The sequence below is a fragment of the Nesoenas mayeri genome, assembly GCF_963082525.1.
Source record: "Nesoenas mayeri genome assembly, chromosome: 8".
Lineage (NCBI taxonomy): Eukaryota > Metazoa > Chordata > Aves > Columbiformes > Columbidae > Nesoenas > Nesoenas mayeri.
The window spans coordinates 17,995,626-18,020,469 of NC_137554.1; the positions used below are offsets into that span (position 1 = coordinate 17,995,626).

Sequence of the window (24,844 nt, forward strand, 5' to 3'; positions counted from 1 at the left end):
CCAGTGGTGTAATAGTTCTGCTCTGTAGGAGCCATATCACTGTATATTGCTGCTTTCCTGGGCCTTATGACCTTAATTCCTGAAGTCAAGGTTATGTGAGATGTACCCACAAAAGACAACTGAAGAGAAGAAATTGCATCAAGATGATCAGGAATAATAACAATGAAGAATTAAAAACCCATTACCATTCTGCTTTTAAATTACATATAACTTAGGTGAATAATGATATTAAAATAGCTTCTTTTTCCATACTTGGATGACTCTATGGTATACTCCATGTCTGAGACCAGAGAAAGCTTCCTTTCAGTCCTTCTGTTAATATTCTCAGGGTCAAAAATATAATTACTGGTTTTGTAAAAAAAAAAAAAAGAAAAAAAAAAGGAAAAAAAAAGGCAGCAACTTGGGAACATAGTGAAATTATGGAAGATCTAGATTACAACTCCAGTGAAAAACGTGGGACAAATTGGGTAGAATGTAGAAAAATCAGTTCTGACTGAAGTATGAAACTTATGCAAACAACAGGGGGAAAAAAAAAACCCTCTATCCTTTTAAGAACATTTTTTTAGAACATTTTGAGATGTGTGAAAACTACAAATGCTAGAACTGTGAAAAGGAAACTAGGAATTTGATCCATATGTTCTGGAAATGCCACTGCCCACAGCTAAATTATTTTTGGAGAACAGAACAGAGAACAGAAGAACAACTGTTAAAGCTGTTATGAACACAGGGTCTCCCTGGTGATGCAAAGATCTTACCTTGGTAGATATTAATGAGTGATTATTACCTTCTGGATACTATATATGAAGAAATCATCTTTGGTATGTTCTAGAATAATTACTATGGAATGTGATATTATTTATCAATTATCTCTCTAATTCTCCAAGGAGAAATCGTTGCACTAACTCCAAGGGGAAAAAACACTATTCAGGGTGTTTCACACATTGATTTTCTTCATGTAAGTGAATACAATTTAAAAGCCTGAACTGATCTAAGTAATTCTGCTGTATCAGGGAAGATTGTATTTTAAGCTTGGGAGGCTCTATCACGGTATATTTTTTCAAAGTGAAATATTTTTAAAATCTGCGACATATGAAGTAGCAGTAAGACCTTTGCACAGATTCTCATACTGCTGCTCAAAACCAAAAGCACATCATGCTGATTACATGAGAAATTACCAGTTAAACTGGGCTACCATTTACTTGTGCACAGGAGTGTGTGACTAGAAGGAATTAACTTCATTTGTTTTGCTATCTGCTACCAAGCCTTATATTTGTATTCTGTACTTTTAGCCAGCTGAATCTTCGTATCAGTTGGCATCTTCCACTGAAGGCTGACCCTGGATGCTTATTCCTCTGACAATTTGATAGTCTGCAATTCTCACATTCAGTTTATTCTAGACAGTCAGTACCTATTTGTATCAGCATCATCCTTCTAATATGCAACACGTATGCTCATAACTAGTTCATGCTAGTAACTCTTGGCACAGAAAGGGACAGAGACCACCATAAAGAGCAATAGATTTAAAGAAAGCAGTATGTACATTTTCTTGGCCATACCAGCAAACTCTCCCTGAAAAAGTTAAAACATGTTTATAAAAAATTCTGAATGGTGGCAACTATACACCATCTGTTTTGTTCTGGTTTAGAAAGGAATTGCATCAATCCATGATGTTCTATATACCAGCTCTCCCTCGCAACAGCCACTAAGCAAAAACCAGCAACAAAGTAGTGACTATCATGTTGAAATAATCAAAATATGAGTTTCTATTATTACAAATGACATTTGAAAATTATATTAATAATACACTTCTGGTTTGATACTAATTTTTACTCTTTGAAAAAATGTCTTTGCTAAGTAATTTATGAATTTTGAAAATATGTAGTTCTTTGCACATATAATCATCAAACTTGAACTGACCCAAAGTACAGTTTTTATTTTTCGTGTCTTTATTCATTCTTTTCTATATAGTATTTGTGGAATTCAGCATCTGGAACGAGCAGGAAACAGGCTGACTCTCTTTGACTCCCTTTATTTCTGCATAGTGACATTTTCCACTGTGGGCTTTGGGGATGTTACACCCAGGATATGGCCTTCAAAGCTGCTTGTTGTCATTATGATCTGTGTTGCTCTTGTGGTGTTGCCCATACAGGTAAATGTCGATTTTTCTTCTCTTTAGAACTGTTTTTAAAAGAAAATAATAACTGAAATAATTTATTGTTGCTATTATTATAGCATATAAAATGTCAGAAGAAATAACCATGTTCTGTAACTCCTATTCTGGTTTTTTCCTTCCTTTTTCTTTGTTCTCCTATAGTCTAGATTTTTACTAAAAACCAGAACCCTAATAACAGTTTTCAAGTGCTGTTGAAAGCTTTCTGTTCCTGTCATGTAGCACAGACCCCTTCCTTCATCCTGAGAGATGGGTTTGTTATTAATGGAGCAATTTAGAAAACAAACAAAAAAACCTGAAAACCACCAAACAACAGTAGCCAGCACTTTCTTTATGAGTATAGTATTTCCTCTGCAGGCTTTCCCTGTTTCTAATCTTGGTCTCTCCACTTCCTCTCTCACTCTTACAGCTCAGTGCTAACTTGAAAAAATCTCATTAAATCTGCAACTCAAGCAAATTGACTTCACAGCTGTGTATGGCAGTACACACACACAGAGCCAACAGCACAGGCGGGAATTTTTGATACCTACTTAAGTGTAGGATTTCTAATGGTTTCAACAGTAAAAGGCTGATTTATGAAAATCCAAGTATTTCAAGGAGTCAATCAGTTTCATTAAATTTGTACCAAACATTTCTCAGCTCATTAGGTGAGGCTTGATGACAGAAACCCTGAGATTACATAGGAAGCCCTGCCAAGTTATTAGCTGTTCCACACTTGGTGATCACCCAGACCTTCTGCCACAAAAAGGGATATGGGGAGGCATCGTCCATGCTTATCAAAGCTCATAGCAGAGCTGCTAGACCAAGAAGCTCTGAAGGTTCTTGCGCAGCTGTGGTGTCCAGACTCTGCCTCTTTAACAGGGAACTAAATCTCACTGTGAACAGACAACACAGAAACCTCGTGAGGTTGGAAGCTCAAGCTTTCAGCATTAATTTTCTTGAAAGTATTTGAACATTTTAGTTATGCCTAAATATTTAATGACTGCATACGCAGACACATGCACTACCAGAATTACATTCACATTCACTGGAAATTTAGTAAAATATATATTCTAGCAAAAACTAAAATATGCTTTGTTGAAGAAATCTGGAATTTCCTAGGAAATAGAAATTATATCTTTCAGGTAGTTTTGATAGACACTTCAGGCATAAGAGTGCTGCAGTAAAGCACCTGGAATCTACTGCCCTTTCACCTAAATTTATATATTATTAGCTACTTTATTTTATAGCTTTGTGGTGATAATGAGGTTTAATATAGTTTTCCATACATGGAATGTGGGAGGCATTATCTCCTGAGCTTTTGTCCTGCTATGATATGCAATCAATTATTATTCATGATTCAGTCTCTCCATTAATTGAAAAGGGATGAGAAAAAGCAGCTATCACACAGATATATAGTTAAATTGAACCCAGTATTAAATGCATATTACTTACAAGAAGTTTTGAAATGGTGTTTGTATGTTTGATTACACGTTACAATGCCACCGATTGTTGAATGCTCTTCAAAGGATTCAGACTAATAAAGCAATGTTTACTGTTAGCTTGGATATATTGTTCAGCTGGGAAAGGCAAATTTACTGTATTAACAGCTGCTGTGTATTTAAGTTGTATCTAAATTTATGAGACAGATAAGAGAGTATACAGAAGGTCACCTTCAGAACATTATAGAATTTCTGAGTTGTTGCCTAAACTAAGCAAAATAGTGCTTTTATCCAAGTATCTGTACTTACAGTATACACTTAATTGTGTGAAAATTTAATCTTGTATTTGGGGAAAGCATTTATGTCATATGGCACTGGAAAAAGAGAGGTCAGAGGTATAAAATAAATAAAGGAAATAAGTAACAGCCTCCATTCTTTTCTTGAATCTTGAGATTTACTGCAATCTCATTGTATTTTAATGGATTTACCCTGCTAGTTGTGTGTGGTAGAGACTGGCTCTACACCATGTTTTTCTATCACCCTACACTCTTCTTGTCCACTTACTAGAGAAATTTTTACAAAGAAAAAGACATTGTGGACTAAGGGCACCTTTTCATAGAGGCATGAGATGAATGATGCATTGTTAAGTTGATACAGTTGTTAAGCTGGTACAGTTGTGCTGCACATCAGCTTGTCTGTATTTCACTGACAATTGTCATCTCTTGCAGTTTGAACAGCTGGCGTATTTGTGGATGGAGAGACAAAAGTCCGGTGGTAACTACAGTCGACACAGAGCTCAGACAGAAAAACATGTTGTGCTGTGTGTAAGCTCTCTGAAGATTGACTTACTTATGGATTTCTTAAATGAATTCTATGCTCATCCCAGATTGCAGGTACTTAGAGTGGAAAAAAAAAAAATCAACAAAAGCTCAAACCACTGATTTTTTGTAGACAGCCTTCTGAAATAGTCGTTAATTTGTAACACTGAATTTGGGAATAGCTGACTGAACTGGGAATCTATAATTGCAATAAGAAGCTGAGATACAGTAGGGAGACATTAATTTTAAATTGAGGTAAACAGACTAAATAGATGTAAATACTGTCTTGTTGAATTATGCCAGATCTTTTAGAAACAGATATTTTCACGCAAATTCCTTATATTCTACCCCAAACTCCTCAAATTATTGTTTCCCCTTGTTTTGGGACTGGATCTAAAAGTCCTCACAAGTCAATGCATCCTTTGGGTTTTGCATTTTGCTTTATTTTTTTGTCACTATTAGGAAGATGAGATCCTTTTGAAGTTGTCGACATTAAGAAATAAATAGGCATGCTTAAAAGGACAAAGACCCTGAAAGATTACACACAAGAGATTTTTTTTTAGTGCACATATATTCCCTAGCTAATGCAAACAGATGTCATATCACTTGCTTTGATCATATAAAATCTTATTTATATGGGATAGCAATTTTGATTAATTATAATTAGCTTTGCTACAGACCATTTCTTTTATTATATCTTTATGTCTTTTACTAAGTTACCTGTGGTACCATGTTTCATTAACTAGTGCAAAAAAATCACAAAAATACAATCTACAAGTTGCTGAGCAGCAATTGACAAATCCCAAATCCAAAATACTCACCAAAATAATTAGCTAGTAAGAGACATAAGCAAAAACACAAAGAAATCCAGTTCTTTCTAGATGCAAACACATTGAAATCCAAAATTTAGTTAACTAGCCTGAAGAACAAGTCAGGCCCTGTGATACACTGGAGACAAAGAAGAAAAGTCCTAATGCTGCTTCTGTAGCCTAAAAGAGCTTATATACATTCCCTTCACAGTTGAAATGGGAAGGTGAAAGATATAGATGGTGCACTGGATCCAATGCACCAAGCTTTCTGTAAAAGTCTGTATGCACTAAGGAAGACTTCGATGACAAGCCTCTCCTCTCATGTTCCATTTATCTTTCCTTTTCACATGTACACACAAGTATACTTCAGAGCAACCTTATTTTTCCTAACAACGTCTTTCTGTAGCACAGGAAACAAGAGTTTGGATCTGGCCATTAAGGAAAAGGAAAAAAATCCATTTTGTTAAAAACTTCCTACATTTTCCAGCTAGAATGACAGAAATGTAAGTGATCTCTTAAAAAAAAAAAACCGAAAACATGCTCATGTGGGAGCAAAAAAGTTCCTAAATGGACTTTAGTTGTCACCCTGGAGTCTTTTGTGAGCAGTTGACAACTGTCCAGCCATTTTTATTAAATAACTCAACATTTTAAATGTGTATTGAAATAACTTTTGTCAGTTAAATTTGGGAATTATCAGCGACATTTTTGAACATCCTGAGTCTCTGTTGACTCATTCTCTAGCAGCAGAAGATGGTAACATAAAAAAAATAACATGACTATTCCCCCTTATGTTTTTGACAGGACTATTATGTCGTTATTTTGTGTCCTACTGAGATGGATGCTCAGGTCCGAAGGGTGTTACAAATCCCAATGTGGTCCCAAAGAGTTATCTATCTGCAAGGCTCAGCACTAAAAGATCAAGACCTGTTGAGAGCTAAGTAGGCAAAAACTGATCAATCTTGATTTTTACTTTTGTTTCAACTCATACTGTTCTATAAATAAGTTTGACAAACAAAAGTTGTGCTACAATGAAAGCGTGTGTATTTAGAAGGCAAGGCTCTTTGTGATATAATTTGCTTTTCTTAATATCTGAAATTATTAAAGGAAAATATTTGTAAGTTCTCTCATTTGACCTAAATTTTCTTCACTGTCTTCTCAATTTTTAAAGGTATTGAAACAGTGTGCCTGTGATTTCTTCTGAAAAAGCAGCACCGTAAATTCCAAAACTGCTAGAATTTGTTTTTGTCCATTGAGCAAAGATGGTAAATGTGATGCTAGTTCTCCTGACCAACTGAGGGGGGAAAAAGTAAACAAAATTAACTGTCACAGTTTGAACCCATTGTACAGTTTTGTTTTCTTTCTAAGTTCAGCCCGGTAGTATAATCAACTCCTCTACTATACCTCCATATACCTTTCTTTCAGGACCTTCCTCTTACCACATACTTTCACCACTTCTACAAAATCCACTCTGCCAGTTAATAGTGAATGACATTAATCAAAACACTTCAGTCACAGTTGCTAACCACACCCCACTCCCCCCACTATTGCTCAATCACTAGAAGGTGTGATTCACAGTGGAATTAATGTAGGAAGATTGTCTCTTTAAACTCTCCAAAGAGAGAGAAAGGTGATTCTTGGCAAATAACTATATGTGGTGTTCTTTATAAGAATTTATTTAGCAACTAATATAGATACCTAAAATTAAGCCAATGGCTGTCTGAGTATTTGTGTCATTCAGCCTTCTTCACTCCAGGGGAGTTATTTCCAATAACTTAATCTGTGAGCAGTCTAGTGAACAGTGTTACTTTCTCAGATTTCTGCCACTGAATAAACAGTTACTGCTAAATCTGTTTAAAATTTGAAAATTCAATAAATCTGATTAAGAATTTTCTTTTAGAGAGAGGTGTTTGGGTTGGGTGTTTTTGTTTTTTTTTCTTTCCTCTTTCTTCCTTGCTGATTTCAAGAAGGAATTCCTGTGGGGATATAGCTGGTAGCTTTTTCTACACATTAGAAGAGAAAAATTAGGCTGTTCCCTAAAGATAATCTTGCATTTCACTTACAATAACCTGGAGGTAGTCAGCTGTGGACCTGTGCTTTTTCCTGCAGCACATATAATTGAATGTACCTGTCAGAGAATAATTTTCAGCCTCTCCTGAGGGAAGAAGCATAGTGGGAATTTAATAGAACATTTAATGTGAAATATAACTCAGTGTCTAAGACATTTGCTGTATTTCTTTTTAATGAGAACATAGTGTACTGAGAAGATAACAAGGCACGTGGTAAACTTCTTCTTATAAATAAACTAATGGTTACTACCACCACCACCAAAATATGCAAGTGTCTAATTATCAAAAATTATACATATGTTATACCTGAAATGCAATGTCAAAATAACATGATAAAGGTCACACCAAAAAGTAAGGGAATACCAAAAGTTGGCTGACTGCATAAGTAGTAAATAGTTAACTATACTGTACTTTTCTTTATATACCCTAGTACACAATTTGAATTTACACACATTATATTTGTCTTGCTTCCTTCAAGAGCTTCACTGTGCAAACTTTTGGTGTTCTCTGAACAGTGTTCATGTGCTCAGCTTTAACAAAAGAAACAGAACTAACTCTGTCACAAGGAATCACATTGATACTTACACTGCTCATCAGCATACAAGTCTCATGATTTCACTCATGCTGTCCCTTCAATCTAGGATGAATTTCTCAGAAACATCTGTAAAGTAAGCCCAGTATTCTCCATCACATCCTCTCTTCAGACAGTTCTCTGCTCTGATATCTAGTGAGACTACTTTCTACCATGATAATTTTTATATTCAGGTATTGTCACACCATTTCTTCCTGCTTCCCATGTTTGCAAATACTTTTGTTGTCCTTTGTCATGTCACTTGGAGCTTATATGAAAAGGACTGTATTTTTGTTCTATGTTTATATAATACCTAAAAGAATGGGCTCTCAGTCTCAGCCTAGGGTCCCAATTGTCTAAACTGTTACTAACAACCATCAGTTCCATTTTCTAGCAGCAAACAAAAATTTAGGAATCTCAGGTCCCATTCCACACTCCAGAGTTGCTGTAATGAGCAGAGAGTGCCTGTTCATTTTTCCCAGCTTCTGTCTCACTTTTTGCCTTCTCAGGAAATGCATTCTGATCATACCTGTGCCTCTTTGCCCAGAAGGTCCGCTTTTCCCAAGGAGGTCAACCAAGTCCTTATTTCTTTATTTCCACGTACTAGGACTCAGTGGAGAAGGATATAAAGACCTGAGTCAAGAGAGGAAAAGGAAACTTTGATGAAACCCTGAGTCAGACAGTTTTTCTCTGCACTTCCATAACCACTCTTTTTATTACATAACCAGTCGTACCCACTAGCGAACAACTGGGCATTAAAAGTTCTCAAAGAGACCACAAACCGAAAACAGTTAATTCCTTTAATGCATACCTGCACTGAAATGTTTGTTATTTATCCCAAATGCATTATTCTAGTACATCTATCCACCTTTCTACTATCACTAGGCAAGACAAGTCTATATTAAATTATCTGCCCCGTGTCATTCATTCATATCAATAACAACTTGTACCCTTACACACTACAAAGATTGGTACTATTTATTCACCTTTTATACTCATGGCAGATAAATATTTATTGTGCAAATCAACTTGGTTTGAGGCCACTCTGCTTTTGTTACTTCGGCACAGCTTCTGGCATCAGGGAAAGAAAGTTTCCCGGAACCTAGTCAAGAAGTCCTGGTACACCATGAATTAGTGCACAAGATGACTGCTGCTGACATTCAGATAATGCATGAGAACAGACAGACTAAACTTCCTCTGTATTCTCTTTTTATAAGCGTACAAGGCTATAAACTGTGAAACACAAGTCCCCTGAACTATTTTGTTGGTATGTAACAGGCTTGTCTCTCCCCACTTCTAGAATGGATGATGCTGAAGCTTGTTTCATTCTGAGTAGCCGCTGTGAGGTGGACCGGACAGCAGCTGTAAGTTTTGAAGAAATAACTAAAAATGAGTCCGCATGCTACTTACACTTCTACTGCCCTTATTCCATCTCAGGGACTCAGACGTGTTCTGTGAACAGAAGATTGAAATCAGCTGATTTACACAGAGACTTTACATGTGGGATGAACTTCTTGTCTCAGTTAAGATATCAAAAAGGTTGCTATTGGATTCTGTAAGGCCAGGTTTTCACAAACTTACGAAACATGATGTAATGGCTCATTTCACATAACATACATACTTCTAATTTATTTAGAAAATAAATTACATGACCCACCTACCAAAGAAGTTAGGATTTAACAGCACATTTTATTATTTTTTTAAATATATAAATTTATACGTTCTTACAAAACTTTAAAAATAAATTACCGTAAGAACACAGTACTTTCAAAAGACAATTTTCCTGCTGAACAAAATAAATTTTTATGCATTCTCTCCTTTGTTAAGGACAACGGCAGGATACCATGTAAGCACTATCATGAAACCTTATAGATATATGGATAACTCAGTCAGTAATCACTCCGAAGGCTAATACTAATCCATGTTTACTAATGGTAATACTAATATCCATGTTTGCTCTAGATATGCAAGTCAAAGAGTTATATTTAATTAATCAGAAAACAGACATATATCAACAGATTGGTTTTTCCATTCAGAACTACTGAAGTATTGAAAGTTTACTACTAACAAACTAAAGACTGGATAAATTAAAATAAATAAATTAATTAACACATTTGTGACTAATACCAAATAACCAATTTATCTGAGAGCATTTGACCATTTTTCATATTAACCAATTTTAAATATGGAAAAAGGCATGATTCTTCAAGTAAGTTACTATGGTTTTGCCCACGCTATTAGTTATTTGCTGTCAGGTAAGTTACTGTCTACAAAGGAAAACCGCTAATACAATACTGAGTGTATCTGTGATAAAAGAATAAACCAATTTTAATAAGAACTGAAACTCTAAATAATAACTCTTTAATATGAACTATAACTCTTCAAACTAAAGAAATTACCTACTAGTCACAAGCATCCAGGAAAAAAGTCAACTGAGGAAGGATTTATGGACAGAACTTTAAATTTTACACCATGCGCTGCATGCTGTGTTGTTGCACACTTGCCTATTTGATTCAGTCTTGAACTCCAAAGGAAGATCAGAATAAACTGAATATTCACAAATTAAGATGCTTACAGATCACCTAACAAGATCAAACTAGCAATTATGTTTTAAGCTATCTAAATTAAAAAATACTGGTTTGCTGCTACAATAAAACAAATAGCAATTATTTTTCTGATTTTTAAAAACGGAGTAAAACATAAGAAACAAGGTCTTTGCATTATATATATAGTATTTAATAATATATTCTCTATCTTGCTACAATTACTTCATCTGTCATCAAAACTTAGTTGTTTCCATACCTACACATACGGTTTATTAGAATAAAGAACAAAAAAAGTAACATAAGCTGCAGCTAGCAAGAAGAAAGGATTATTTCCTTGTTAAGCAAATAAGCCCCCCAGAAGCAAATGTAAACAAAAATAACGTAATTTTTTTATAGACTATGAGCATGCTGTAAAACATGCTCTATTCAAAACTAAAGACCCATGCTGGACCCATCACTTGCAGAAAGCCACTGAACTCCCTGAGAAATACATCTGTGTTCCTGCTATAATATCCAAGCTTACTGTTATAAGAGCTTTGAACTTGATTAATCAGCAATAGACTCCTGAAAACAAACTAGCGAAAGCCACTGAATTGGCAGCAAGTGATCCTGGAATAGTCAAATAAGGCAAGAACAATGTTTGGAAAGGACATGGGTGCTAGGGTGCTTAAAGATAAGAACAGGCAACGGTTCTTGCAAATACCTGAGAAAATACCAGTAACTTCTGTGAGACTGAAAAATATCAAAGAGCCAAACTGCCTTTCCTGAATTAGCCAAGAAGTTCAGAAAAAATCAGCTATGACATCTCATTTCACAAAATACACTTGACAGTTGTGAAATGGTTAGAAACAAGAAATCCCATACAAGCAGAGCATGTGATTTATGTTGCACTTGGTATGTTTATGCAGTTTTAAGGACAGCGGTACCATCTCAGGATTCACTGAGAGGTAAGCTGTTCATCTCGGCTCATAACCTCTCCGGAATTTATAGAAAGAAAGGACAATTTTCAGCACTGCTGAACGTCTGCTACATGGTAGACGGTGAACTTACAGTGCTTCCAGCCATTCTGGGCAGCACTATCTAGTTTTAGTTTCAGAGTCATGGCCAGCTACAACTCTCTCCAGGCAGCCTTTCTGCCCCCAGCATGCCCCAGGAAATACCAAAATGATACCTGGCACATCTCAGCTTCCAGTACAGTCTATTATCAAAGCTCATTTATCATTGTGTCTGGCACATACAGTCAATTCTCACTAAAGACACAATCCTGTTGCCTTCTACTGGGACAGAAAGCCCTGTTGGGTGACTGGCTAGTCCTAATGGCACAGTATCTCCACTCTAGCAGTGATACTCAGGGGCAGTGTCATCTGAATTTTTTTTAAACAAGATGTCACCTCTCTGGTTTTGTTGTTTAGATTTCCTTTTCACAGGGAATGCAATTATTTGTACTGCAAGTAGAAAACGACAACTGTTTTAATTTTTTGTCTGTTTTATTTGACTGCCCTCTAGAGCTCTGAAAAGAAATGGATTTAATTTCCTACACTGTTCCAGGTCTAGTCACAACTGAGAACTTCAGTAATGTAGTACATAAATTTCAGTTTGTCACTGGGCTGAAGGAAGTTCAGTTTTCATCCTGGTGTCAGTCTTTATAACTAGAACTGATTTTTCACCCTGCGATGCTTGAGAAGCTGACAAACTGTTAGGAGGGCCTTGGATCCTCTCCTACATCTGACAGGTGTCAAAATGAAAGTTAGCAGATGCATTGAGGAGATTCCCAACCAGAACAGATGTTGTTAACTCATGTGATTTTTCAAAGTGCATGAGGGTTTTTATCTCTCCAGCTACAGTCCTTAGCAGAGGATCTACTTATTTGCCATGGATACCACTGGCTGTTTATTGCTTACTACTTCATTAATTAATAAGTGTTAGTGCAAAGTCTGTGTGCCCTCTGACCCTTGAATCTCAATTATAGCTCAGAAGTAAAGTACAATAATAGGTGACATGCAGTTACTTTATAAAAAATGTCAGTTGCTTCCTTTTTCACTTGTAGGAATAGGGAGTTCATCGAGCATTTGCCAGCTTTCCAGTCTCCTCCCAGAAACTTTCTCTTCTCTAGCAAGACAAAGCTCTGCCAAATTTTATTTTATCCTATGCTATTTCGACATCTCAGACCAAGATGTAAGCTGCTAATCTGCTGTAGCAAGCAGGACAGACATCTGTTCTAATTCTGGAGGATAAGCTCTTAAAGAGAGTTCAAATTGTACTTAAGTCTGGATGACTTTTTTAAAAATTTGAGTGGCAAGTATAGAAGAGTACTCTGTGCCACACCATGAAGTTGGCCAGTGACTTTCAATGGGCTGCCTACATCAAATTGCTCCACAAAACTAAGGTGCAATGCATCTGCTGTTTTAACCCAAGGAGGGGTGGGAAGAGAAGTTTCTTTTGAATTATCCTATTGATATCTCTTTAATAGGCTGTATAAGAAAGATCACTTCTACTGCTGACAGCTTTGTTCTGATGCTTTCTGAAAATTCAGAGAGGGTTGGATTCAAGCATGCACCTTCTTTTTACGCCCTTCCATTAATCAAATTGTACAACAGTACTATACTGGTAATCTAAGTTACACTACCTCAACAGCATCACAAGATGGACACACTGCATAGGAAGATATAACTAATTTATCAAACATGTGTCACAAGAAAAAAATTAACAGAACTATTTTAAAATAGATATCAAATCAAGGTCTTTCTCTGAGTTCTGATGATTTAAATTCCTGTTACACCCACTTTAAAACTTACAGCTTTTGATACATGAACTTAAAGATCACCTGTATATTATTCACCATTGGTATCAGTGGTAATTTTTGATCACTGACTGCCATTCATTATGTGGAAAAGCACACAGAAGAGAACACATATTTTCCTTCATCTCTCAAAGAAGCATATATTTTATAATGTGAATAGAAGCATAATTTTGTTCCAGGTATCTCTGTTTATAGTGTGTACATATAGACCTCCTTTTTACTTGGGAGAAATGTGAACATTTTTTGAAGTCACTGAAATCTAGTATAGAAATTGTACATCTGTAAAACAAAGAAATGAATTAAAGTGCCTACCTGTGTTTTCATTTCTCTCCCCTGGAGTGCTTCTCCAGAGTGGAATTTGGGAGAGTGACTGAGCAAAAAAAAACCAGAAACCCAAATAACCAGCTTTTGTACACAAACACATGTATATACCAAGAGAAAAGAGAAAAACTGAACAATAATGCAAGGTTATTGTATTAACAGTACATATACACTGAGCTGATCTTATGAAGCTATACAGGGCATTTACGTAACCATTTTATAGATAATATATATTTGTAGACTGCTTCTTCAAAAAAAGAGTTAGCAAATGGAAAGCAATATATATTTTGCAGTGTTAAAAATGCAAATGTGCCAAATAATCATCAAGAGATTGTAATTTTAAAGAGCCTTTCCCTTTCCTATACAATTATCTAAAAATATTTCATGTTGAGATTCAGACTTCTGGTTTTAAAATACTCACTTACAGGGGTCTAGGTTTGCTTATTTTATAAAATGGTGTTGCTTGAATCCTTTTAATAAGCCTTCTTCATTCTTATTTTTAACAATTCTTGCAGGCTTTTTAGACTAAATAATTTATTAAAAAAATCTAAGAAAATACGTAATATTGAGAAGAAAAGAGGAAGAGTAAACTTTGTCTGAAATGTACAAAAAAACTATTTACTGCCACAATTTTGGTTTACCATGGTAAATGTAATCTTAGCCCATATATGTGGTATTTGAGAATGAAGAAAAAAATCATCTAAATTTCACTGAATATAAACTATATTTCTATGCATGTGGCACACAAGAAACAGCCTTTTCTCACTACTTTTGCAAGCCAGTGTGGTCTGTGAATGATTGCTATGGAAGGGAAAGGAGGATACTAGTAATATCAAACCTTATACAGTGAAGCCACACCATCACTGCAAGTGATTCTGAATGTGTTTCCCTGGCACCTTCTGCTTAAAAAGTTTAGGTAACATCTTCAACAACACAGGCTTTTAAAATCTGTCCCAAATCCACTCCCAAACCCTTTATTTCTCCTATAGTATATCTGTATGACCACCATCCATCCCATTAGCCAGCCATTTGCTACTTCTAAAGTGTGCTGGCATTTCAGTCACTTAAAACCAAACAGCAAGAAACCCTAAATACAAAAAAAAACCCCACCAAACAAAACAAACACACAAACCAAAACCAAGGAGGTTAAGTTGCTATAGAAAAATTGAAGAAAAAGTGACTGCATACACAGAAAACTTACAGCAGGGTACTTCCAAGTTCTGAAATCTCCTGAAGGGGCACAGCAATTCTACACCTATGAAACTGTTAATAAGAAAAATATGAAATAATGTATTTTGCCATCCTTAAAAGATCTTCCTCTTATGACTCCATTCTAGTATTTATAATAGAATAATTACTTGCTAACATCTCAGTTGACATTAAAATATTATGGTTTGAAAATGTCAATTACACTCTGTTCCAGGCAGAGAATTTTCCCTTGTGTTCATGAGTCTGATTTTCTTACTGCTGATGCTGCAAACATAATGAATCATTCTTTATATTTTATCTTTTAATGCCACCAATTTCATGACTAGGCAAGGCATTTCAACCCCAAAATTGCTTCCTGTGTGCAGCTCTCAAATATTCCTTTTTTAGTTCTGAAATAAATAAAACCTGATGGCTGATACACAGAAATTAGCCATATTTCATGAAATTCAATATATGAATGTCTTATCACATACTTTGCTTTTATGGGATAACAAAATTAATTCTGTGGTTAACTCACTCTTGAGAAGTTGCAACAAGTACCAAAACTAACAGGCTGGGAAATCTGCTGGAATCCTTTGGTCAATAGTTGGGTAAAATCTGGTGTTGGTTATGTAAATATTTTAGTTGAACAAACATGTAAATCTGCTTTTAATTGAGTTTATATTTTTTTTAGAATTATCCACAATTTTAAACTCTTAATCTGTGACGTCCTCATGTTATTTAAATTCTGAGTCTCTTTGGATATATCTAATACATCATTCTTGATTAATTAGACATGACTTCTCACTACCATCTAAGCTTTCACATAATTCTTCCACATCCAAATGCCACCCCCTCCAAATTATATGATGCTCAACATGTGCAGAAAGGTAGGAGAGAGACAAAGTAACTTATGGTAGAACACTTCTGGGAACAAACCCTCTGTTCTACATTCCAACAAATAGAATATATTATACTAGGATCTTAGGATAATGGAGGAAGGAAGGAAGTTCAGGAGGTCTCTATTCTGCCAGGGATCAGTTATCATCACAGACCATGTTGCCCAGGGCTTTATATAGGCTGATGTGAAGCGTCCAAGGATGGAGACAGCACAGCCTTTCTGCACATCCCGTTCCACTGCCTGCCTGTCTCTTTTCAACTGACATCCATTGTCTCTTGTATTCCCACTGTGTATCACTGTACAGAGCCTGGCTCCATCTGCTCAATACCCATCCCACAGGTACTGGGGGTGGCTTTCAGACCTCCTGAAACCCTCTCTTCTGCAGGCTGAATTAGCTCCATTCCCTCAGCCTCTCTTCACAGGGCCTCTGCTTATGTCCCTGACCGTCTCAGTGGCCCTCTGCTGAACTCAGTCCATGTGTCTTTGCTCTGTGAGGGCCTGAAAACTGAATGCAGTGTCTAGATACAGTCTGAGTAGAGGATAATCACTGCCCTCCATCTACTCTCCATGCTCCTGTTAAAACAGCCCACAATGCTGTCAGCCTCCTCTGCTGCTAGGGTATGCTGCCAGCCCATTGTCTGTGCCTGTGTATATATATTTATGTATTTAAATATATGTAATATACATAATACTTATGTATGTAAACATCCACACTAGCTGGTGTTATAGAGTCTTAAAATGAGTTTTTTTCAGGAGTCAGTCTGATAAGAGGTCTTTTCCTAATATAACATGGTTGTTTCTATTTCGTTGTCATCATCTCATACTCTTCATTCTAGGATCATCAAACCATTCTGAGAGCATGGGCAGTTAAAGACTTTGCTCCAAATTGTCCTTTGTATGTCCAAATACTGAAACCTGAGAATAAATTCCACATCAAGTTTGCAGGTAAGTGTGAGATTTCAGCCATTTGAAACACTTCTTAGTACTCGGCAATTTGTTTCATAGGCACGAGCAACGTGAGATTCCCTAGGTATTTTTACTGGTTAGAAGCAGATTAAGAGTGCAGTATTTAAAAATAACATGGGCTGTATATATCCTAACAGTATTAAAATGCCATGTTTTACATTAAGGTCTTATTTAAAAGCACTTTTAAGGATTATTACTCTTTTATATTACATAATATACAGAGTAGAATGATTTATCAGATTGTGAATCCTTAATTATATAGATCCAGGGAGGTTTCCAGCTTGCTATATTTGTGTCTTTAAATCACTTCTGTCTACTGAAACATAGTGTTACAAAGGGGTATTTGAGAAGATCTGCTCAGAAAAGGCCAAATTTATCCAACAAACAACTGAAAGAAAAATAAATCTTCCCATTGGACTTTTTTCTAAGTGGTATGGAAAACATTTTTTAATTACTTTCAAATATTTTTGAAAGAGACATATAATTTAATTCTATTTCCAATAAAATGCATATCTTAGAAACTATGACATGAATGCAAAATGATATTAAGAAATAAAAAAATTCCTCTCTTTTAAGAAGAGATTACCAGTTTTAATTTGACAAACTGCTTCTCTGCACCATGTAGGTAGGTCTCTCTATATAAATACACATATACCAATTTACATACAGACATATATATGCTCATGTGCAAAACCACGCAAATATTTTTATATTGAACTAATTTTGCCTGTCTTTGGAAAAATACCTCTGAAGTAGAAGCAAAGCTTTCCTTTTCAACTGTAATTTTGAAAATTCCGTTTTCTTGAAGGGTTTCTAAGGAAGAAAAGATTGCTGATTCCTACAAAATTCAAAAAAAAACTCTATGGAAAAATATTAGTCCCCTCCATCATCCCAGAATGTGATGAAAAAGTAAATTCCAGTGCAGAACAATTCCAGAGCAACAGTTAAAGCTGTAATTTTAAAAGCTACTGAATTTACCACTAGGTTGGAAAGAAGGAAAAAAGCATCAATAGCAGTTCTGAAGTTATAAAAGTGTAATCTCAAACTATGAGATGGCACAGCAGGGAATAAGACTCATGCTGTGACAAAAATGATAGTGCTTTTTCATCTCCCCCTTGAAAGCACACAGCACAAACATAATCTCTTCTCCCTAGCCATGGCCGCTTTTCTTCATCGTAACTGTGTTAATTTGTTGTTCCTGATTGTATTTTTAAGAGAATTTCATTATTCTTAATGACTTATCTCTGTAGAAGCTAGGCATACAAAACAGGTATTTTTTTTGTATCTGTTCTGTCTCAGATTGAGAATCCAGGCAATTTTTTTTTTAAAAAGCAAACGACAACAAAACAACAAAACTTCATTTGTAATATTTCCTTCAACTAAGCTTAACCAATCTGGTATCTTAGTGCTTTCCTTCATGTTCTGTAGTTCTTTCTTCAGGGGCTTTAGTAGACCTTGTATATTCTGTGCCTCATTAGCTGTCTCTACTATTAACTGCAGTAGTATTGTATTGAAGTCTAAATATTTATATAGCACTTTACATCCCCAAAGAATTTCATGTGGATCACCGAGATCACTGCATCCATTTCCACACACGCTGCACAACAGCAAAAGCAGAGAATTAGAAGCTTTCCTTCAAGATTAGTGTAGTCTTATTCATATGAAGCACAGGAAATTTTTAATGCAGTTTTAAATTCGGTAAGGTTATGAACATGGTATAAACACCACCACAGGATGCTTACCTACTGCAAATAGTTAGGCCACTGATAGAGTCATGGGAACATTTGTTTGCATACTTTTTCCAACAAGGACTCTACTTTGGTTATTAATCTCATCCAACTCTTCTTCATTCTGAAATACTTACCCAGTGGGGGCTGCAGACTATAGTCCTGTCCAGACTGCTTACGAATAAAATTTGTCATAACCATGTGGAAGATTTTTCTAAGTGCTTTTCCTATTATGATTCAGGGCTGCTTTATTACTGCCTTGATGCAAAAGCTTCTTTTAAATTTTATATTCCTTTAAAAAATGACTCCTTTCTTCTGGAGGTTTCCCAAAACAATATTGTGCATTTTTATGAACCTGAAATACTCAGTAATAGGATTTTTTATTTTTTTTTTTCTTTACACACAGGTTTAGGGACTATAACTGTCAAAAAGAAAGTTTCTGAATTTAGGAAAAAAAAAAACCCAAAGAGTTCTGGATAGTCCTCCTAACAAAAGTTTAACATTTATAAAGCACTAGAAGCCCAGTTTCTCAGCAGCTTTATATTAGGGTGACCAGTCATCCTAGATTGCATGAGATGGTCCTGAAATTGAGACCCTGACCGCATTTCCCCATAGAATATCATCCTGAAGATTTTCTGCCCAAGGCTTCAGAAATGTGATACAGGACAAGTAATTTGTTCCCATCTCGTAGACAAAACTTTTACATTCTTCCACTCTTTAATGAGAGTACGAGAACTTATTCTTGTCATCACAGCCAGAGAACAGAGACAAGTGGCACTGGGCAACATGGCCTGTCAGAAAGGAATGTTTCCTGTCTTTTCACCTGATGCTGGACACACACCCTTGCATCTTGTGTTTTCTCATGTATTTTTTACAGTGTAGTTTAGGTACTTTGTTTAAAATGGTAACTTAAGCCTATATTAGTACAGTGGAAATATCTCTCTATGCTTGAAAATGATTATTCAGTGGGATGTTCAAAGCACAGGGCATAAGTATTTGTCCCAGCTAACTCCTTTTCAAGTTCAGGGTGTGAACACTATAAATATACAGTCTCTGCAACATGACAGTTACCAGATGGGCAAGGAAACACAGTATCACCATTGTTAACCATCTTAAGTCTTAAGCTGAAGTGCTTTGACAATTCCTTAGTAATTTACAAGATACAAATGCCTTGACATGCCCATTTTTTTTTCAGTAACACTGCATTTTCCTTCACTGGCGGTTACATATGGTTTTCTTAATCTTCCTGCTTTCCCTTCAAACACATGGGGCTACAAAAGGCCATGTACCCTTAATACGTGCATCTGGCCTTGCATTTCAGCACAAACATGAAATAAAGTGGAAATTGCCCACAGCAGAACAGTATTTTTATGCAACTCAGGAACTGGAGTAAATTGCCTGTTTTCTGAGTTGAACTTCTGTATATTAGCTAGAAAATAAATTAATCACCTTTCACTAGAATATTCGTAAATTATGTGCAATCACAATTTCAGGGCCTGGGGATACATTTTGACATTCTCTATTTATTCAAAATATGCCAATGAATTAGCACAGATTGGCGAAGTCTGACGTTAAACCTTCAGTAGCTTATTCAAAAGGAACATAGTCCAGATTCACCAAAATGGATATTGAATGCATCTGATGATTACCCAATTACAGATAAAAATAGTCTAGAGATAATGGATGGGCATTTTTCTCTATCTGGTCTGGTACTGACCATGTTAACATACCAAATTGATAAAAGTAAAGTTTCTCAGAATAACTGTGTCAGATCTAGGACATTCTTGCCACATGGCTGATGCTGCAGGCATAAATCAGTATTTTGAGTATGTTTTATCTTCAAGAACATTACAGGAGTCATAACTCACCACACTGCATTACTACATCTATTTGAGACAGACTTAGCAACAAATGTTCTGTCAGAATATATTTTCAACAGAAACTACAGCTTCTGGAAATTCTAGATGAAGTTTTTTTTTAGTATAAATGCAATCAAACTACTTCTGTTTGGTAAACTGATTTGACATATTTAATATTTAATTCAAGATAAATTGCAGTTTCTTCTGCTGCTTCACTGCCACACTGAATGAATAATTCATTGATTATAGTACCCACTGACACAGGACCTGATGTTCCAGACTTGAGGAGTGGGAGGCCACCCAGCTGCCACCCTACTCACTTTAGAAGAGAAAGCACCAGATAAAATTCTGTATAACCCTCACTACAGCTCCACAATAAGTCCTGAATAAAACACAGTAATGTTATAGACAAGCTATAATCTGTCACATAATTGAAGAAATGAGTTATTTTTGACCTGATCTGTGTCTAATACAAGAAATTAACTCCAGCCAAGAGGAGAAACTTATAGTACCTCTCCTCATGTTTCAAAAGGCTACAATATTTCTAATCATAGTAATTAGATCACTGAAGAATCTTTCACCTGATGTTCTCAAAGTACCTCTGAGAATTCAAAAGCTTCAAAACATTTCTGAAGTAAGTAGGATATTATTTTCATATAGCCATTTTACAGATGCATAAAAAGTAATGAAGGGCATAAGTAGCTCACATAAGGTCAAAGTTTACAATAATAGTGGAAATAGTCCTACAAGTCCCAGCTCTATGGCTCTTGATGTACAAACACTTTACAACACAATGTGAATCTCTTACACATGTGAGATCAAGATGACTACTATAGGACAGCAATCTCTGCTGTCTGCTATATTCTCTGTTAACATGATATTTTACCTAAAATCTATTCAAAAAGTCCACCATATTTGTTAGAGGGTATAGAACATATGGAGGATTTAAGTCTGAGCTATACTTCTGATTTGCATTGCGCCATCCATGATTTATTAATAGTCATTTATATATACTTAGCTTGGTATGTAGAATCTGGTGTAAGTACAAGATCTGAAATAACAGATGACAGAATAATTCTCCTATATGTTTTTTCTTGCTTCTATTTTCAAAAGTATTATTTAAAATATAACAACGTTCTAAACAAATAAGGGGACTTCATTTGGCAAAATTGTATACAAATTCAAAAATATGGAGAATTCTCATTCCTTCCATACCAGGAAGTCAATATTCACTTTCATAAATCTTTGCCATCTGACTAATGGTAATCGTATGCAAATATTCTATCCAAGCAGTAGACTACGCCCTACTCTCTCAAAAATCTCTAGTTTAAAATTCAAATAGGTTTATTAATGCCAAAACCACATTTCTGACTGAAATGTTTTCTGCAGGAAATATTTAATTGCTCTAACTAAAATATATTTAGGGAAGGAAAAATCTCATTTTGTTCTATATTTGAAAGTGTCTCTATAGAACTAAATTCATTCCTTCTCTATCACATTTAAATAGACCTTGATCTTCAGAAAGTGAGAGAACGAATTTCTCCTTTCAGCAGTGAATGATTCTGATACTGAAAAGCCTCTAGAAATCTCAAAAGAAGGAATACAAAGTATGACCTTCTGTTTTCAGCAAGTGGCATGCTTAGAGCTGTGTTAGTAATACAAATTCTGACTAGAATGTAGCTCAGTAAGAGAGGTAACGTGGTTCTAAGGATTTCAATGATACGTTAGTGCAACTAGAACTAAAGGTACGTTCACATCTAGGTGGGGAGATTATTTGCTTACTTTCACTCAGCAATGGCTTATGTTTTGATCATCAGCTGTACTACTTGTATTATTCTTTCTCATCAGAAGCAAATTCTCTTCCCATTGAAAGTAATGTAGACTGAATCAAATGAAAGTAATGTAGACTGAAGAAAAAAAATTACTTATTGTGCAATAAATGCCTTCATGACCTTAGGAAAAAACTTCTTTACTTCTGGTTTCTATACTGACAAGAAGGTTAAATTGTAAGTTTTGCGCTTATCTTTTCCTATATATATTTTAATACTGTCAGGTTATGTGTATTACATTAAAGAGTGATTTCTATTTCCTTTTCATGTCCTTACCAACACTGGAGACCATTAAACTCTGATCTGAGTTTTAAGCGCTAGTCATCCAAGTTGAATAACAATTCCTGCAATACTGAAAGCATGTGCGGAAAATCTGGCAGTTTTAAGTACAAGCCAATATAGAGGACTAGATGTAAAGCCCCTGTTGCTTTCTCTTCTCACTTCCTCTCCCTTACATTCAATTTTAAGACAAAAAAATAGGTATGTCTATAGAGCTGCTCCATCATGGCAAGTACTAATGTGCAGACAAGGACTAGAGTAAAAATAATACAAAATTGTAATAAAACGGAAAAGGGAAAACAACCACTCCCCTTGCCCAGATTGCAAGGAGGCAGCAGCTGTTAGTGGTTCCTGGGGGCATATTAGTCAAAACTGCATCCCACACTGAAGTGCAGTGCAGAATCCCAGAGCCACTGCCAAATAGCTGGTCTGCAAGCCAGTTCAGCCTGTGTCATTGATCAGCACCCCGGCACAGCAGTATCCTAGGTAGGCTATTTCCTGAACACAAATTATGTCTCTGTACAATGCTTCATGTTTCTATACCAGTTCCTGCAAAACTGCAGAAGGTGGAACAACAGAAACAAAACAAACTGCAGAAGGTGATATAAACTAGACCACCCTACATGGCTTATTCATACAACTACTGCAGCAAGAGAGTGGAAGTGGGATTCGCAGAGCCATTGCATCCTCTCCAGGTGTAGCTGCAGGACAGAAAGTATGAACTGGATGCAAAGTTACTCATACAATCTGAGACTGCACAGATGGGGCAAATCATAAACAGCTGCTCTCCGGGTTCAAGTAGAAGATGAAGATCTGGAAGCAAATTTTGATTGTCTCTATCTTCATCATTTCCCTAGACAAAGAAAAGAAATTATAGTTTTGTTCAATGGAAAATATTTTTGTAAACCAATTTATACATATATATATATATATATTTTTTTTTTTTTTACAGATCATGTTGTGTGTGAAGAGGAATTCAAATATGCGATGCTAGCTCTAAATTGTATATGCCCAGCTACCTCTACATTAATCACACTGCTGGTTCATACATCTAGGGGACAGTAAGTACATACTACCATTAAAAAATAAATGCACAAAAAAGAACAAACAAACAAACAAACTCTCCGCATGATAAAAATAGCAAGAAGTTTTACTTAAGATATTATAACTTCAAGGAGAAACACCCTCCAAATATTTAGACATTTGTTGCATGCTGTTGTGCCACTTCCACAAAAGAAGATATGAAAAAAATCATATTTCCATTTCAGTAGATTAAAATGTGGATCTATCACACAGTTCTATGTAAGAACACCAACAAGACCCAAGAACACCTATTTTAATATGTTAATTTGAAGGTCTATTTTTGTACATATATAAAAATTCCTATATATTGAGCTCAGGAAATGCTTTTCTGGTAACTTATAAAATATTATTTGCTATTCAGTGCCTGTACGTTAAGAGGCAAGCAAACATACATGTGAAGAGGTATTTTTTTAAAATAACCACACTGCTGGAAGGGGTATGGAATTATGGTGTCTCTACAGACTGCATAGTTGCAGCTGAACTTCTCTACATAGAATGTGTACATATAAACTGCACAAGAATACATTTGAGAGTTTAGTAAAAATCCATACCTTTTTCAAGTAACCATGGACTCAGTAATATATTGATATTCACAAGCAGAGTTATTTAACTTTCTATATGGCATTTGTAGTATTCCCCTGTGCCCAGGATGGGTAAAACTGAAATTATTGCTAGAACATTTACTACCAAGAACAACAAATGTCAAGATGATTTTAATGGCACTATCTGTACTGGAATTTGTTAATAACACGACAACAAAATACTGTTTTTTCTTATCTCCCAAGAATCATGGTGAAATACATTCTTCATCTGCCTAGCTGTCATTATCTGACATGCACTCAGTACAGAGCCTTTTTTAGTTATTTCATATACATACATAAAACAAGAGTAGTACTCTTAACAGCTAGCAGAGAATTTTCCGTCAGCACAAAACTGTTTCTACAGATTCCCAACTGAGGCAAAGTAACTATAGTAGAATTCAAAAGCAATTGTTTTGCAATTAGAATTAATTGCTGTGGTCAGGGTTGTTAAAGTAGCTGATTTCTTGTCTGGTCATTGTATACTAGGAGCAAATTTTATTTATTTTTCTGCACAAATAGTTGTCAGCATTACTTTGGATCCTTACAGAAACTTACAAGCTTTCTATATAAATACAGAAAAACTGGAAAAGTGAAAACGACTAGTTGTCATTCTTCTACTTCAGTCAGCACTCATCAGAGCATTTAATCTCAGATGGGCTGCAAAATACTGAAAAATGGCAAACTTTGGACGTCTGAGAGCGTGTGTATTAACACTGGACAAAATGGTTGAATAGATATGACTGTTTTTTAAAACCACACTATTATCTGTGGAAGTTTAAAACAGACACATTGGACATAAAAAACCCTTCAAAACTATTCCAGATTTGAGTAGTCTTGACCTTCACAGTGCTAAAAAATAAAACACTCAAAATTCAAGTATTTCTCTACCAAAATATCACTTTCTAAGCT

The 24,844-nt window shown here is 35.5% G+C and overlaps 1 protein-coding gene across 3 annotated transcripts in view; it reads left to right on the top strand.

The window, feature by feature from the left end:
- The window catches only part of KCNT2 (potassium sodium-activated channel subfamily T member 2), a gene marked incomplete at both ends in the record, with an annotated part of 126,950 nt that overhangs the window by 69,411 nt on the left and 32,695 nt on the right, over window positions 1–24,844 (top strand). For all 3 annotated transcript variants that reach the window (XM_080349259.1, XM_080349257.1, XM_080349258.1), the window contains 6 exons: window positions 1,969–2,149; window positions 4,320–4,484; window positions 6,020–6,156; window positions 9,156–9,219; window positions 16,448–16,556; window positions 23,224–23,332. In XM_080349259.1, coding sequence (XP_080205385.1) covers window positions 1,969–2,149; window positions 4,320–4,484; window positions 6,020–6,156; window positions 9,156–9,219; window positions 16,448–16,556; window positions 23,224–23,332 — 765 coding nt within the window. The remainder of the gene's footprint in view (window positions 1–1,968; window positions 2,150–4,319; window positions 4,485–6,019; window positions 6,157–9,155; window positions 9,220–16,447; window positions 16,557–23,223; window positions 23,333–24,844) is intronic.